This window comes from Lynx rufus, unplaced genomic scaffold, assembly GCF_022079265.1.
Source record: "Lynx rufus isolate CCGP_SWC_20201006 ecotype Redwood Valley unplaced genomic scaffold, mLynRuf1.p SCAF_3, whole genome shotgun sequence".
NCBI classification, from domain to species: domain Eukaryota; kingdom Metazoa; phylum Chordata; class Mammalia; order Carnivora; family Felidae; genus Lynx; species Lynx rufus.
In genome coordinates this window covers 91,223,756-91,240,371 of record NW_025814845.1, presented here as the reverse complement: position 1 = coordinate 91,240,371, position 16,616 = coordinate 91,223,756, and the positions used below count along the sequence as shown (strand labels likewise).

The 16,616-nt window shown below is 35.9% G+C and overlaps 1 protein-coding gene across 1 annotated transcript in view; it reads right to left on the bottom strand.

Moving 5' to 3' along the window:
* Nucleotides 1-11,129: 11,129 nt before the first annotated feature.
* The window catches only part of FAM241A (family with sequence similarity 241 member A), a 47,857-nt gene continuing 42,370 nt past the window's right edge, over nucleotides 11,130-16,616 (bottom strand). The window contains exon 2 of the mRNA XM_047092382.1: nucleotides 11,130-16,233. Coding sequence (XP_046948338.1) covers nucleotides 15,988-16,233 — 246 coding nt within the window. The 3' untranslated portion in view covers nucleotides 11,130-15,987. The remainder of the gene's footprint in view (nucleotides 16,234-16,616) is intronic.

The window sequence follows — 16,616 nt, the reverse complement described above, 5'->3', positions numbered from 1 at the left end:
ATTTTCTTTGGAGAAATGTCATAATAAAATTTTTTTAGAACTTTCTCATGCCACCTATTAATCCAAGGCATTACTAGGTATAGGTATAAAAGTTTTACATATATTTTATGTATGAAATTGTAATTTGTAAATTACCCTATGTTAGCTGCATCTGCTTCTTTAGGACCAGTCTTGAGTAGGTGACATATAAAAATTAGCCATGTTAAAGTGTGTTTGGAGTGCTGTTTATCCAAATTTGTACTTCCCAGACTCCTAAATATGGAGGGGCAGGGACCACTTAATTCAAGAATCTGTAACAATACCTGATAGGGTCCTTAAGGTGTGGAATTAATGGTGAAAACAAAAGAGGTTAGTTGAAAATGAATACTGTTTAATGAGAACTATATTTAGTTTTCTATATTGTTGACTTAAGTGAGGTTATGTGCAACAACTGGTAATACCATACAGTGTGAATATTGATATAACTATTTAATTATATTGATTCATTGGTTATTCACCATGCTTTTAGAAAAAATTAAAAATAGATATTTTTCAATTATAAATTAAATAGACATTTACTGTAGAAAAATTTAAAACTATAAAATACAAAAGAGAAAAGAAAAACAACCAGTATTAACATATTTGTATGAATCCTTTTAGATGTGATATGCATGCATTTAAAAATTGTTTGCTTTGTTTTTTTAAACTAGTTAATGCATATGCATAGAACAAAATAAAAAGCTTCAAAATGGTACACAGTGAAATGTTAACACTCTTTTCTCTTGTCCCAGTTTTTCTACCCAGAAGAAACTTCTATTATCAGTGTTTGGTATAATCTTCCAGAGATATTACGCAAACGTCCAAAACACACACACACACACACACACACACACACACACACACACATGTGTTCTTTTTCTGGTCCAATAAAGTTTCTTTTTCATTTTCCTTGTTCCACTTTTATCAACCTTATTCTTTGCTCATTGTTTTGAAGAGTTATCACTTTTTGTATTTTACAAACTCACTTTAAGTATTGAATTTTTATAAATGGTGTTTCTAAGAAAGTTTACTTCTACAATATGCTCTGTAAAAGTACTAGAAATTCCTATGCCACAATTTTGCTGATGTCATTGTCTCATCTAATAGTATTCTAACTTTATCATATTCAACCACAGAATTAGATTTACAACCTATTTTTATCTGTTTGCTGTTATTAAAAATTTCATATTTATTTCTGATTTCTTCAGCTAGACTATAAACTCTGTAAAAGTAAATACTAGGCCTTATAATTTGTATTTCTTATAGCATGCAATGTCTGTATTGCTTTGCAGATTGTAGATGTTTAGTAAGTGTTTATGGATTGAGTGATTCAACAGAAAAAGCACACATCCAAAATCTTGGTGAAAAAACAAAACAAAACAAAACAAAGCAAAACAAAACAAAAATCTCAGTGCAGAAAGCAAATGCCAAGTCAAGTCACAGAATGCTTCCAAAGAATTCCCTTCTCTATGCAAATGTCTGGATAACATACAGGTAAGAACCATTGACTGTTGTTTTGAGAAAATTCTGAAAGAAGTAATAAACTTAAAAAAAACCTGTATTTAAACTTGATCTTTCCTTTGCAGTGTTTAAATAAGTTCTATACAAGTTTGCATGAAAGGAAATGAGGAAAGCAGTGGTAGGGCTTGGTGGATAGACAATTGTCCATAGATGAGCAAGTCATTAGTTAACTGAGCTAAATTATTTGGTGTCAGCCAGCTATACTTAATTCCCAGGCTATCCAGAGTGTGGGAAAGCCTGGTTGAGCAGGTCTGTAAGGTGCTTTGAGTATCACAGAGGAAGGAAATAAGATTTAAGAAATAAGAATTTTGGGCCTGCTATTTATCTGATCAGTTATATTAAAATAGGCATGATTGCTGACTTGAGGGTAAAAACAGGACAGCTCCAGCAGATGCCCCAAGAGGGCTCCAGAAGGAACTTCTCTTGGCCTTGCTTTGGAATTATTCCCTTCTTTCCTGGAATTCTGTTATGGCAGGAGTGAGCAAGCAGCAGAAGTAGGGAACTTCATGAAACATATTTTCAGGGGTTCCAGAATTTAACCCGATCCCAGGGTTAAATTTCATTTTCCGATCCCTTTCATTACCGATCCCAGGCATGCAAACAGTTGAAGAAAGAACTGTATAAAAATTAGGTTCAAAGTAATTGGCAGTAATAAGTTCTCAGCTCAAATAGTTTTCAATGTTACAACTGACCTTTCCATGACATTAAGCTCATTTTCTCAACAACCAATTATGCCATCACCTGTGGGGCACTTTGGGCCCCCATAGACCAGGTGCAGTGTAAAGAAAACAGCTCAGCATCTGGCCCTTATTATCCTTTTTGTCATCCAGGCATCACCAAGTTTCCCATCTGTGTTTAGGCCTGACCACTCATGCAATTTTTATGGTAGCAAGTGAAAATAGTTTGGAAATTTCCATCTTGAAGGCCAACACCTCATGGAAAACTTTGAGAAGCATTTATTTATTAATAGAAACTCAGTTTATTAACATTCTTAGTTTGTATTTTTGCAGCTTTTCTATTTCATTAAATAAATTATCCTTTTAAAAACCACTTTTCGGGGCGCCTGGGTGGCGCAGTCGGTTAAGCGTCCGACTTCACCCAGGTCACGATCTCGCGGTCCGTGAGTTCGAGCCCCGCGTCAGGCTCTGGGCTGATGGCTCAGAGCCTGGAGCCTGTTTCCGATTCTGTGTCTCCCTCTCTCTCTGCCCCTCCCCCGTTCATGCTCTGTCTCTCTCTGTCCCAAAAATAAATAAACATTTAAAAAAAAAAAAAAAAAAAAAAAAAAAAAAAAAACACTTTTCTGCCAGGCAGGGAACAGGTTGAAGGTAGAGAAATTTAATGCACTGAATACATAATTTAACATATATTAAACACAATAACTTTTATTATTAGTGTACATGTAGTGTAGAAAATAAATTAAACAAAAATTATTAAATAAAAACATACCCACCATTCAGAGGTCACAACTATTAGCACCTTACTATATTCCTGGAAAATGTTTATAAAAAATAAAGTAAATATAATAAACATTCATAGTAAATACATATATAAATTTAACATATAAATATAACCAAGTTCATTTAAATTTAATATTTAACTGAACTCAATATTTTTTTAAACCTTATCTGATAATGTTTTGCCTCTTTGAGAGTTACATCAAATTGGCATTTACAAATATGAAAGCTAAGACACAGCCTAATTCCTAGAAGGCAGGAGTCAAGAATACCAAGTAAGGGCAATTTTTTTCCTCTGTTATGTCACCTGTTCAATGCATAGATAGTCCTCATAATCACCATTGGATATTTAGAGTAGCTGACCTTCAAAATAGAATAGAGAGTATACTGCATATATTTAGGCAGAAATGTTTTTAAATTCTCATAAGCCAGAAGTCTCTTAATGAGAGGAAAACAGGTGTTGCTGTCAGAAGCAGTTATCAAATCTTGTAAAGCCTTGCACTCCAGAGAGTACCCAGTACCTGGCTATTTCTTCCTGAGAGGGCCTCTTAGTGATATGCAGATATATTGAGGATGCCCCATGGCTAAGCGTGAGTGCAGATGGGATTGTGAGGTTGCAGGACCTCTCCCTACATGATTCCTCTTCAGGGTCCTCTAAGGCCAGAGGGCCACATTGATATCAATGCTGGGAAGCTGACCTAAAAGACTTTTTAAGATATTTTGGGGTCTGTGAGCTCTCTTATGGGTAGACTGCCTCTGGGACTAAGGCTGTTCTTTGAATGTTGGTGGGGGAAGGAGATGGTGTTCCAGCACAGTGTGGTCTTGAGCAGATAAGAATACTCAACAGTGGTGAGGCTCTTCAGGTCCTCTGAGCCAACAGACTCTGTCACTGTCATAGCCTGCCCACTTCCAGGGTGTTTTGGAGGTATACCCCATACCTAGTAGGAACCCTCTAGAAGTATGGGAGTATATGTCATGCCCAAACACTCTCGTGGGTGTGAGCTATTGCATGTGTATTACAACAGTTAGATTCTTATTATTTCTCACCCACCCCCAGGAAATGATTAAACCTTGATCAAATGCTCACATGGAAAGTTACAGATCAATGATTTTACAAAGGAGAGTGAATTAATGTGAATTTTATATTGCTACTATAAAATAGTGTATAAAAAGAAGAGTGTGAAAAAGCAGAAGTCATTAGAAACTCATGTCTGATAACACAAATTATATTTGTTGTAAAGGTGACAATATGTAATTACTGACATGATTAAGAGTTCAGGCAGAATTTGTTAAATTACTTATTTAAAAAAATAAACTTAAAAAAATTTCTAATGTTTATTTATTTTTGAGAGAGAGAGAGACAGAGCATGAGCAGGGGAGGGGCAGAGAGAGGGAGACACGGAATCTGAAGCAGGATCCAGGCTCTGAGCTGTCAGCCCAGAGACCGATGTGGGGCTAGGACTCACGAACCATGAGATCGTGACCTGAGCCAAAGTCGGACGCTCAACTGACTCAACCACCCAGGTGTCCCCTAAAAATAAACTTTAATTTCAGAATAGTTTTAGATTTATAGAAACGTTGCAAAGATTATACACAGGGATCTTGTATATCCAGCATCCAGTTTCTCCTATGATTAACATCCTACATTAATATTTATACTTACTGTTTATTACGTTTGTCACAAATTACAAGCCAATATTGACATACTATTATTAATTAAAGTCCATATTTTATTCAGAATTCCTTAGTCCTAATGTCTTTTTTTCTGTTCCAGAATCCTTTCCAGGATACCACATTACGTTTAATCATCACGCATCCTTAGCCTCCACTTGTCTAGGACAGTGTTTCAGACTTTCCTTGTTTTTGATGACCTTGACAGTTTTGAGGAATACCAGTGAGACACTTTGTAGGATGATCCTCAATTTAGGTTTGTCATATGTTTTTCTCAGAATCAGCCTGGAGTTATGGTTTCTTGAGAGGAAGACCACACATGTACAATAACATTCTCATCAAATCCTACCAAGGTCATATGCTGTCAGCATGACTTATCACTGGTGATATTAAGCTTGATGACCTGGCTGAGGTAGTGTTTGTCAGGCTTCTTCTACATAAAGTTACTTCCCCTACTCCCTTCCATACTGTGCTCTTTGGGAAGTAAAAGCTTGCATTTGCGGGGTGGGGAATGATGCTCCATGTTCTTGAAGGAGCAGTGTCTACATAAATTATTTGGAATTTTTCCTGTACAGGAGATTTGTCTACTTTTTCCCATTAATTTACTTCTGTAATCATTTATTTATATCAGGATGAACTCATGGATATTTATTTTATACTTTGGGTTATAATCCAATACTTTATGTATTTTCTTGGTCCAATTGTTCCAGCTTTGGTCATTGGGAATTCTTTCAATTGTTTCTTATACCGTGTGTGTGTGTGTGTGTGTGTGTGTGTGTGTGTGATTTTAGCACTTCCTTACTTCCTGGCACTAACTCAGGCTCATCTTGTATATATCCTGCCCAGTCCTAGAATTGGCCATTTCTCCAGGAACCCTGGGTTCCATTTATTAGAGAATAGTATTAGACACAAAGGCCTCGTGTGCTGGTTATTACTGGGGTGTTGTTATTTCTAAGTTCTCTCAACTTAGAAATACGAGTCAATATTATAAGGAGAAAGACTATCTACCCTCCTAGGTTTGATTAGCTGGGTCTATGAAATAAACTGACAACAGGCAGACCAACAGGGGAAAAGGTGTACAAATTTATTAATTGTTACTACCTGCATGGAAGTATCACAGGGGGAAAAATGTGAATACCCCTCAAAATCAATGAGATTTGAGAACTTATGTATTATCTTTATTTTTAAATTTTAAAAAAATGCTTATTTATTTTTTTTTTATTTTTATTTTTTTTATTTTTTTTTTAAATTTTTTTTTTTTCAACGTTTATTTATTTTTGGGACAGAGAGAGACAGAGCATGAACGGGGGAGGGGCAGAGAGAGAGGGAGACACAGAATGGGAAACAGGCTCCAGGCTCTGAGCCATCAGCCCAGAGCCCGACGCGGGGCTCGAACTCACGGACCGTGAGATCGTGACCTGGCTGAAGTCGGACGCTCAACCGACTGCGCCACCCAGGCGCCCCAGAAAAATGCTTATTTATTTTTGAGACAGTGTGAGAGACAGAGTGCAAGCAGAGGAGGGGCAGACAGAGGGAGACAAAGAACCTGAAGCAGGCTCCAGGCTCTGAGCTGTTAGCACAGAGCCTGACACAGGGTTCAAACTCAGAACCCTGATACCATGACCTGAGCTGAAGTCAGACGCCTAACCGATTGAGGGACTCAGGCGCCCCTAGAACTTACGTATTATCTTAATAGAGGAAGGGGAGTGGGGATGTAGGCAATTTAGGGGACAGTTCATGATCTTTAGGGGAGATGAATGGGCTCTTAGAAGAATAGATTGGAGGTATGATGGTTTGTGACAAAGTTTGGGTGTGGTGTCGGCTTCTAGTCTCCTGTTTTGTGATGGGTCAATGGTCCCTGGTTGGGGAAACTCCCAGGCAGGTTTTGACAATTGAGTTTCTTTTGGAGGATCTGTCTTTAGGCAGGTAAGGGAAGCACAGAAAAAGCCCCTCCCTGCATTTGCTGATTTTCAAGTGCCTTCAGCTCAAAGTAATCAATGTACCAAAGCAGCATATTTTGGGGTGGCATGTCATGAACTCCTTCAATACAGATGCCATACATACATATCTCTACTTATTTCCATATTGTTTATCTGCATCTATATTAAACTGAGCATGAGTTCATACCGATATCCCTTGTTCTGTATTTAAAGAAAAAAGTTGGCAACAGATGGTGTCTCACAGCAAGTTTTATTTCAGTCTTGCTATGATTATATGTGCCAAATCTACTCAAAAAATAATTGTTCATTCTCTAGGCCTCCTCTGAAGATTAGATTTACTGCATTGAACAACATGGCTCGTCTAGGAAGAAAGTGCTACATAGGCCTGGAAGTGCAGTAAATTAGGAAAAATAGAAGAGGCAGGCAGTTGGGGTACCATTCTTGCTCTTTAATTAGATGTCAATGGAGACACAAAACATCAAATATGGATATACTTTCAGGATTCAGCATTACTATTTTTCCCGGTATGAACATTTCTGGCAGTCATCGATGAAGGGGAGGGACTCACCTGGCAGAGGTAGTTTTAGTAGCAGTTTGTCTTCTTTGATGTGGCAGAGATGAAACAGTAACACCTAGTGCTAGTAAATGGTACCATTGACGTGCTTGTCATTTAAAACGAGTATTAAAGTTCAGGGCTTTTTGTCTCTAAATCTTTCTGCATTGCAAAAATAATGTCTTCTTTGTCAGTCTAGGGCCTTTGCAAACCAAGTTAGCAGAAAAAAGCCTATGCCATCCACTTGGGTGTCAGTGATATGGTAAAGCACAGATTTCCATCACAGAGGGAGGCAATTGTGACCATCAGGTAGCCAGGCATGGAGCTCCCGAGAAATGTTTCTTATAACTTGAAAAAGGGAGAGACGCCTGAGAAGAACTGTATTTGGCCAACATCAGCTCTATCTAAGCATCTTATAAAAATATCTGAAAGCATAAATTGACAGTTAAGGAAAATGTGGGAGAACCAGTTTTGAAATGCATTAGGAGATGGCACTAAAGATATGCCATAGCTTATTATAAAACATTCATATGTGTAAACATTTGATTGGAAGAACTTCCACTTTTCAGGTAGGGAGAATTACTTGAAAGAAAAGGATATGAAAGAGGAACCCAGGATGGAACAATGTAATCAAAGATTTGCTAAAATAAGGATTAACAAGATTATGATATGCTGTTAGCATATTTTCACAGACTAAAAGGCAGGACTTTACGATCATATTAACACTCTTGTAAACACAACATATTAATAGTCTTTATTGGGTTGTACTATCTAGTTCTACACAATGTATCCATATTGCTAGGTACAGGATTTTGTATGTGAAAGTACTAATATACAATTATATTTACCTTGATGAAACGTTTTTAGTGCATACTAAAAACGTGACATACAGACCAATAGATTAGTTTGAAATTTCACTTTGAAAACAAAGGAAGATAATGTTTGTGATTCTATAAACATAGCATAATACTCTTGGCCTATGTAATGGAGTAAAACAGAAAAGTATTTTTGGGATTGTTTTCATTTTGTGAATTGTTCAAATCTATGGCAGAATTGTATATTCATTGGTGAGTGTAATTCTACACCTAATTTTACTAAGGCAAAGGAGCAAAGAAAATGCATGGTATTGTAGTAAGCAGATGTTTAAAGAAAACATAGTATCTCATTAAAGAAGGTGTGGGTGCACAGGGCATATTTATTTCATTTCTGTTCATCAAATCTTTAGGTTCTTCGTTCCTGATTTTTATGATCATTTTGATTCATGAAGCACTAATATTTGACATTAATAAGAGAATTCAGAAAGATTTCAGTCCTGAGGAATTGGGATCACAGCATGGAATTTCTTTGTGTTTATCAGTCTTTTGCTAACAATAAAATAGACCAGACCTTTTATGGCTCTCAATGTATGAGCTTTCCATGGATAGTGAACCATGTCCTCTCTTATATGTGAATGTTTATATTTAAAAATAATTACCATCATTCATTGAAAGCTTGCTTTGTATAAGGCACAACAAAAAGATATGCAATAATTTATTTAACCATAACAGTTACCCCATTTTATAGATGAGGATCTTGGAGTTTAAAGAGATGTGGGTATGACTTCTACAAATTGTGTAGTTAGTAAATATCAGAATAAGGTCTTAAATTTGGATCTTTATATCTGAGAGTTGGTTTGTGTATTGTTCTAATATTTTCATACGACCAAAGGGGGAAATCATGCCTAAACACTACTATAGTTTCAGTATGTAACTGGCTTGCGGCCACTGTCTTGCTTGATCTTGCTACCTCCTAAGATTCCAGGGATAAAAATAGCAGCTAAAATTATGTTTAGGGGCCCCCAAAATATTCTGGGCCAAGACTAGAGAAAGCTTTTTTTCAAGTGCTTACTCAATTACCAATTCCTATTGCTGAGAACTTTTGTGCTAAAATTAAACCAGAAAGTCATGATTAGGGCCAAATCTCCAAGTCATAAATCAGTTGCAATAGTGTGTTGGGGGTGGGGCAAGATACAGTTTCTTTACAAGTGAGTTCTGCTCCGCCACTGAAAATCTTATTTTAAACGTTTCCAAAATTTGAGAATTAAAACTGCTTTGGAGCTTGGGAAAAGGACCAGAAAGCACAGAGCAGACTGACCTATATCTAGGTTTGAACATACCCAGATCCCAAGACACAACCTAATGATAGTTTGTCCTGATGTCTGATGTCTTTTGAGGCCCTATCTGAGAGACTTATTAGCCAATAGTTGGTCTAAACAATTTACATATACTAAATCTCATGGATTTCCTACTTCCAGTTTTAACTAATGGGCTTGTCTGTCAATCATTTGTTCATCTGTTCCTAGTAGCTTCAAGTCTTTGCTGAACCCTGGGCGTAATGTTTAGTCAACTAAAACTTGATCATAATTGAAGACCTGAATCTCAAAGTGGAAGCAGGCAACACAACAGACTAAAGGCTGTACCCTTTGAAAGTCCACCTTGACCAGTGAGTTTCTGATTTAAATTAGTCATCTTCATACTGTACCCTGAAGAGTGGGGTTTTGTAAGTGACTCAGGTATCAAGTAAGGTGAGAAAATAAGAGTCTATAGTGGATGCTGTGTTGGGCAGCTCAGATCCTCTCTTCAGAGCCAAGGACTTACTCTGCTAACTGCTGGGAGAGCTGCCAGGTGACAAGCCCCAGCTGTCAGCTCTCTCTGGGAATTGCTTTTGGTTGAAGAGCTCCCAATACAAGTCAATGCTTTAGGGACTTCTCCGTTTGAGGGCACCCTATAGAGTGGCTGAGGCCTTGCTGTGACTGTATTGCATACCTCCCTTTGTCCAATCCTGCTTCCTTTCTTCCTTCACAGTTGCTGATGCCAGAGCACTCCCTAATCAACCTCCTGCATGCTAATTTTTTCTGAGTCTGTTTCCCAGGGAACTGGACCTACAGCAAAATCAATTATAGCAGCCCTGCTTTTATCATTTATAGATATTGGCTATTCACGTGAGATTTCACTTAGGGCAAACCAGACTAAAAATCTTTGAAAGCCACTGATCTAATTACTATTTGAAGAAATGTTTCACCTTATATGAAAAATCACCTTCATAGTTTTGTGCAAGATCAATTTAAGTTAAGCCTTCCAAACCAACATCTAAGCAGTGTATTTTCCTTTTGTAATTATTTCTTCTTAGCCTTTGTATGTTGCATTTATATATACACCCATGTGCCTGTTAAAGCTGAAAATACATTAGATAATGAAATCATAAATATTTTTGATATTACATATGTAAAACTAAGAAACTCTGAAACAGAAGCAGTCATAGCAGAGAAGGGCATTCAGTAGATGGCATATGTACTCAGATATTGATAGAAGTTTTACATATCCCATCCCCTACCCTTGAAAAATAACTCGAGATTTTTGTCTTAAAAAACTATGGTATAAATAAGTATATTTTATATAGAATTTTCATTCTTCTGTTAAAAAAACATGAAAAAATATACCTCAATTAGCCTCTTATAATAAAGCAGTAAACCAATAAGAAAAAAGGACCACGGTCTTATGATAAAATTCATTGTATTCTGTGGTGATTGGAAAGCTATCAAGGAAATTTCCAACTAATTAAGTTGCCGAAAGGCTAAACGATACAACTTTAACTGCTGAAAAGATAACTCAAATTTAATAAGCATGTGTATGACTAAGTTCTGGATCTTAGCAGGCCCTTGCAGAGCTCATTCAATAATTCTAACTTACACAATAGTCATGGCAACAAAGGAGAAGTACAGCTCGGATGCGGAAGTTGATCTTAACCTAGGTTTTCCTACTACTCTGTTGCCTGGGAAGCCATACATGTTTCAGGCCTTAGCTTTCTGCTGCAGCATTAGAGATGATTCACTCATAGGTATGTTGTTGCTTTGGCAATTTCCAAACTTGATGTGGCAGCAATTAACTGGTAAAGAGAACATGACAGAGGGAGTCAGAAGAGAGTCTCAGAATGTAAGGTTGTGAAAGAGTATTATTTATTGGAAAAAATAACAAACTACTTTATATACATGCTATTTAACATTTATGATCTGGGTGACTAGAACATTCTAGTAGTGAATTTATTCTGTAGCCTAAAATACCCAAGCTTAGATACTTGAGAATTCCTCCTCACAACTTCTGTGTTTTTTTTTTTAAATTAAAATTTAGTAGATGAAAGTCTATTGAAAAATACTGGAACATATGAAATTTAGGTAGCATCAGTGACCATATGCATTCGAAAGTATCGTTTCTGGAGAAATAGTGATTTTACCAAGTACAACACTGAAAATTCACACAGTTTCCTAAAAATATGCAAGTGAATAGTAGTAATACTGTATATGCAAATAACAGCTATATTCTTCCATTAAAAGTGAACAAACTTTATAAATGATAACATATACATCAATTCACTTTCTTTATGCACAATAAGCATACTTTTGGAGTTAAAGAACTCTAAAGTACAACCAATGCTAAATCTTTGTTAATGCACTATAGGGAGTACACGAATAAATGAAGGTGGTTTATTAATCTGCTAAATATTTTGAGTATGTATTATGTGCCAGGCATTGTGTTTGACAATGCAATTTATGAACCAGTTAGACATGTTCCCTACCCTTGTGAAGTCTGTTGTCTAAAGGAAGAAGCTGACAAATAAGCTATTATAATAGCTATATTATAGTTATAGCATGACAAGTGCTGATAAGGGAAGCACAGGGTTCTCAGAAAGCACATGAAATATCAAAACTGGATTTAAGAGTCAGAGAAATTTTCCTGGGGGACATTGTGTCTAAAGGTCTTAAAGCTGTGGATGTGTTGGTCAGTTTGGTGGGGAGGGATTAAATAAAGAAGCTAAAGCATGTACAGAGTTCTGGAAGTGAGTAAGCACTTCTCTCACAAGGAACAGAAAAACTAATTCCTAAAGCTAAGTCTTAGAAAGGGATGGTAGTAGTATGGAGAGATGAAGTATACAAGAACCAGTTCTTGAGGAGCCTTATAAAACAGATTAAGCACTTTATCATAATGGCGACAGGAAGCCATTGAAAAGATTTAGGCCAAAGATATCAGAGTTATGGTTTAGAAAGATTATTCTGACTGTGGAGTGGAAAACGAAGGCAGGGGAGACCACCTAGGATTCTGAGATAGCAATCTAGGGAGATGAAGGTGGTATGAACCAAGTTAGTGATACTGGGAATCAAGAGAAGTGTAAAGATTAAAGACATTGTTTTAGGAAATAAAATAGACAGGGCTTGGTGACTGGTTATATGTGGGCAGTTTCTGAGACCACTATCACTTGCTGAGATTGGAAACACAGAAAGATAAAAAGGTTTGGGAAAAGGATCCTGAGTTCCTTTTTATTTTTTTTGTTTTTTTGGATACAGTGAATCAGAGGTACTAAGGGATAAATAAGTACAAATGTTGGGCAAGCAATTGAATGTATGGATTTTATATTCGTACAGTGTTCTGAACTGGAGATACAGAATGGAGAGCTGTTAGTATGAAATGGTAACTGATGCCATGGGAGTGGTGACATTGTTCAAGGCAATGCGTAAGGTGATGAGAAAACAGGCTGTGTTCTCCTTATATTCTCCTTGGCCAAGTCTAGTACTACAAGTATGAACAGGTATGAAAGTCTTCTATTGTTTGTCTTCTTTTACCTTGTGAAGACATGGGTTGATAATAAAAACGTTTAACATGACCTAAAATCAGTAAACATTTGTAAAATAACTGTTAAATATAATCTACAAACCAAATAGCCTTTGACTGCTCAATATCTAGCTTTGACTATTTTGAACTTTCTACTTCGCAATGAATCTTTCCTTATGCTGTAATTTTCCTTCCATCAGTTCTATAACTGTTTATTTCCTGATCATTTGGATAGCCTTTAACGTTACGTGCAGCTCAGCGACAGCCCAGAGGGATTTTCTCTGATCAAAACACATAGAGATGTGTTGGTCAGAAGACAACCGTAATTCATAATTCCCACATGGAAAAGATCCAAATACAGTTTTACATTGGTTGATGGGGATTTGCCTCAACATGCTTCCTTTTATATCCATAGAAGTCAAAACGGGGATGTGACCTCTAGAGTGGCTAATAGGTGGCATGCTGATATATGTTTAATAACTGGCTTGCCAGGAAAAAAAAAAGAGCCCTGATTTGTTGTGTTTGCCAGTTTTTATAGTGTAAATGTGAATACTCCCTTCACAGACAATTTCAAGCTACCAACTGATGTTACTGAAGGCAAACTAGGGGGATGTACACAACTGTCCCTTGCAAGTCAGTGCAAACTGGCTCCAGCACACTACTGGACCAAGTGTGATTGGCTGGTGGCCAGGAACGGGAAACTACCTTGCGGATCACAGCTTAAGATATGAGGGAACTGAATTCTACAAAATACTGAGTTTCTACTTGTGGGAAAATTGACCTATTCATGTGTAGTCAGTTTATTTGTAGATCTTGACCTTTCCCTTTGAATTGAGAACTGTGGTATGAATTACATACACATGAATAATCTAATAACCTTAGCATTGTAACTTCCGTGTCTTTATTCATAAGGAGTAACAGTTTCTAAAATTGGCTTGTATCTGAGATTGAAATGATTGAGAGTCATTTTTCATCTAATTCCTTATACCATGAACCAAAGAAGTGACCAGTTTCTTTTCATTTCAGGGTATAAGTATTAACTACATTCTATTATATTTCATAAAAGAAAATATATTATTTCCATCAAATAAGCAGAGTCTGTTTTTTCCCTAACAAAGCAAACAATATGATGGTATACTGCTCTAACCAATACAAAAATGCAGGAAGAGTAGCAAAATATCTCATTTGTTTATGTAATTTAACATGTACTCTATTAACAGCACTGTATAGATACATAGTATTGGCAGTACACTAAATAATTACTATTTAAACTTACTTTTAAAATATTTTCAATATTAGCACTGGTGGAACCAGACCTATTATTATGCATACTGTATCTTTTTTTATATTCCAAAGGAAAATTAAAATTCTTGGTAGCATTAGAAAAGAATGCACTTTTTAATATTTAATTCAGATATACAAAATCTCATGATGTCTCTTAATAACCTCACAATTCTACTATACACAAATGAAGACACCTTTTCAAATAACTTGCACTTAGGCTAAATTCATAAAGGTTACTATAAAAATATTTCAAACCCAATAAAAACACAATGATATAATACAAAGTCTTCCTTTTTTGTCAAACTTTAAAGGTCCGTATTTATACAAATACACAATATTTTTTTAGTGCCCTCTGATTGATATTTGTGTTCAGGATTATCTGATTTTAGAATCTAACTTGAACATTTTTTTTAATCAGTTTTCTGCTTCAGCGTGGAAGATGCTGAGAACTTATAGAATAAATTTTTAAAACAGGATTGGGTAAAAACTTTACAAAGTGGAATATTAAACACTTTATACTCTTTAGTTACTGCCTTGCCAAAGACAAAAATATCCCATTGTCCCATTTTCCCCTTACTTAATTTGAGTTTTTAGATAATTATCTTTAGTACCCCTCCTTCATGTATATAGAACGTCTTTGAGACAAAAGTGTACAGGTTTTAGGTTCTTTAACAAAATCCAAAATATCACTAAGCCACTTTCTATTTTTAAAGTGTATTTAAAGAAATGCTTATTTCAATATAAAATCCCAAAGCACTGAATTAAGACACACTAATAACATGACTGGCCAATTACTGACTTGGCTTTAGCCTTAGAGGAATATTATTACAATTGGCTATTAAATTCCAAATTTAAGCATTTGGTTTGATACTGTAATACTGAACCTTTCCAGTACAAATATCAAAGAAAATGAACTGATTTTTTTTTGTTTTCTTAAAGGCATAGTAAAAAATTTCAGCCATAATATAAATCAATTTTGGGGGAAAAATCCATGCCAAAATAGGAAATAGATTTTTTAAATCTTAGAATAATTGTTATAAAAGAACTACAAAATGTAAATTTCTGGAAAAAAATACATGGAAAATGTCTCTCTAGGAAAAAAATATGCAACTTGTTAGATACAAGAAAATACAGCATTACCACGGGGTACAGCCAGCAATAGACATGTCTTATGAGAGTTAAAAAATTCACAAAAGGTAATTAGCACCAAAAGTGTCTAAAACTTCAAATGATATACTGAAGTGATTCCAGACCCAAGTGTTACATTATAAAAAAGTTACATTGGACTTGGGAAGTTTCACCAGCCATAATAAATATATTCTTTTCAATCTTTAGAAAATGTGCTAGCTTTACTGATTTTTATCACAATTTTAAGGTAGTGTATATGTAATTACCATTTATATTGATTTGATCTGAGCAGGAACCATAGATATCCAAATTATTTCCCAAATAACATGGGGTTATTTGGTGGGTATGGGTGGGGAAAATCTACCATTAAAACATTTTAAATATCCTTGTTTCATCCTGTTTATTCTAAAATGTTTTGTTGGAATTCTTTACAACACCTCTATTGCCCGATTTGAATCCCATATCCAGTTATTTTTCCTGCCCACTTTTTGGTGGTGTTAAGACTTGGCATGGGAATAGGGAGGGGTATTTAAAAGTGGACACAGATCACAGTAGTAAAACAAGACTTTTGAATAAGCTACAAAATGTATGTTCAACCCTGTTATAATTAAGAGTTGAGTTTAATTTTAAACAACATCCACTTACAAATTTAACTACAAAACAGCACATAATTTGAAACAAGGCAAATTTTTCGGCTTTCATGTAGTGAAATATAGAACTTCACCAATTACATATCTGGCTACCAAATGTCAAACAATGGCTTATTTAGCCATTTTTTACTGTTGCACATAAATAATGACAAGGCAAAGAACAGCAACTAGTCCAAGGGCCTGTAGACCAAGGAACCAGAGCATAACCCAAAAGAAAATAACTATTACTGGTTCCACAATTCGTTCTCCAAAATACATCCTTGTGAAGCCCATGTTGATGAGGTTTTTGTTCAGTTCACCAAAAAGTGTTCCCATCTTTTTGTAGTCATCTCCAACAGGCTCGCCAGTGTGGTTTTGTGATTCTTCAATATCCTTTAAAACAAAAACAAAAAACCACAAAACATAAAATGAGAAATAGATGAGGTTCCTTTAAAAAAAATTTTTTTTTTTTAGAGATAGAGTGTAAGTGAGTTGGGGAGAGGCGCAGAGAAAGAGAGAGAATCTTAAGCAGGTTCCATGCTCAGCACAGATGCTGATGTGGGGCTTGATCCCATGACCCTGGGATCCATGACCTGAGCCAAAATCAAGAATCAGATGCTCAATTGACTGAGACACCCAGGCTCCCCCATGGGAAGGTCCTTAAGAATAATGAAGGTCCTTAAGAATAGTGACTCCCAATAATAATCATTCTCCCAAAGTACTGGGCATACTTCTGATAATCACTCAATAAATATTTGGGAGTCTTCCTTTTCATT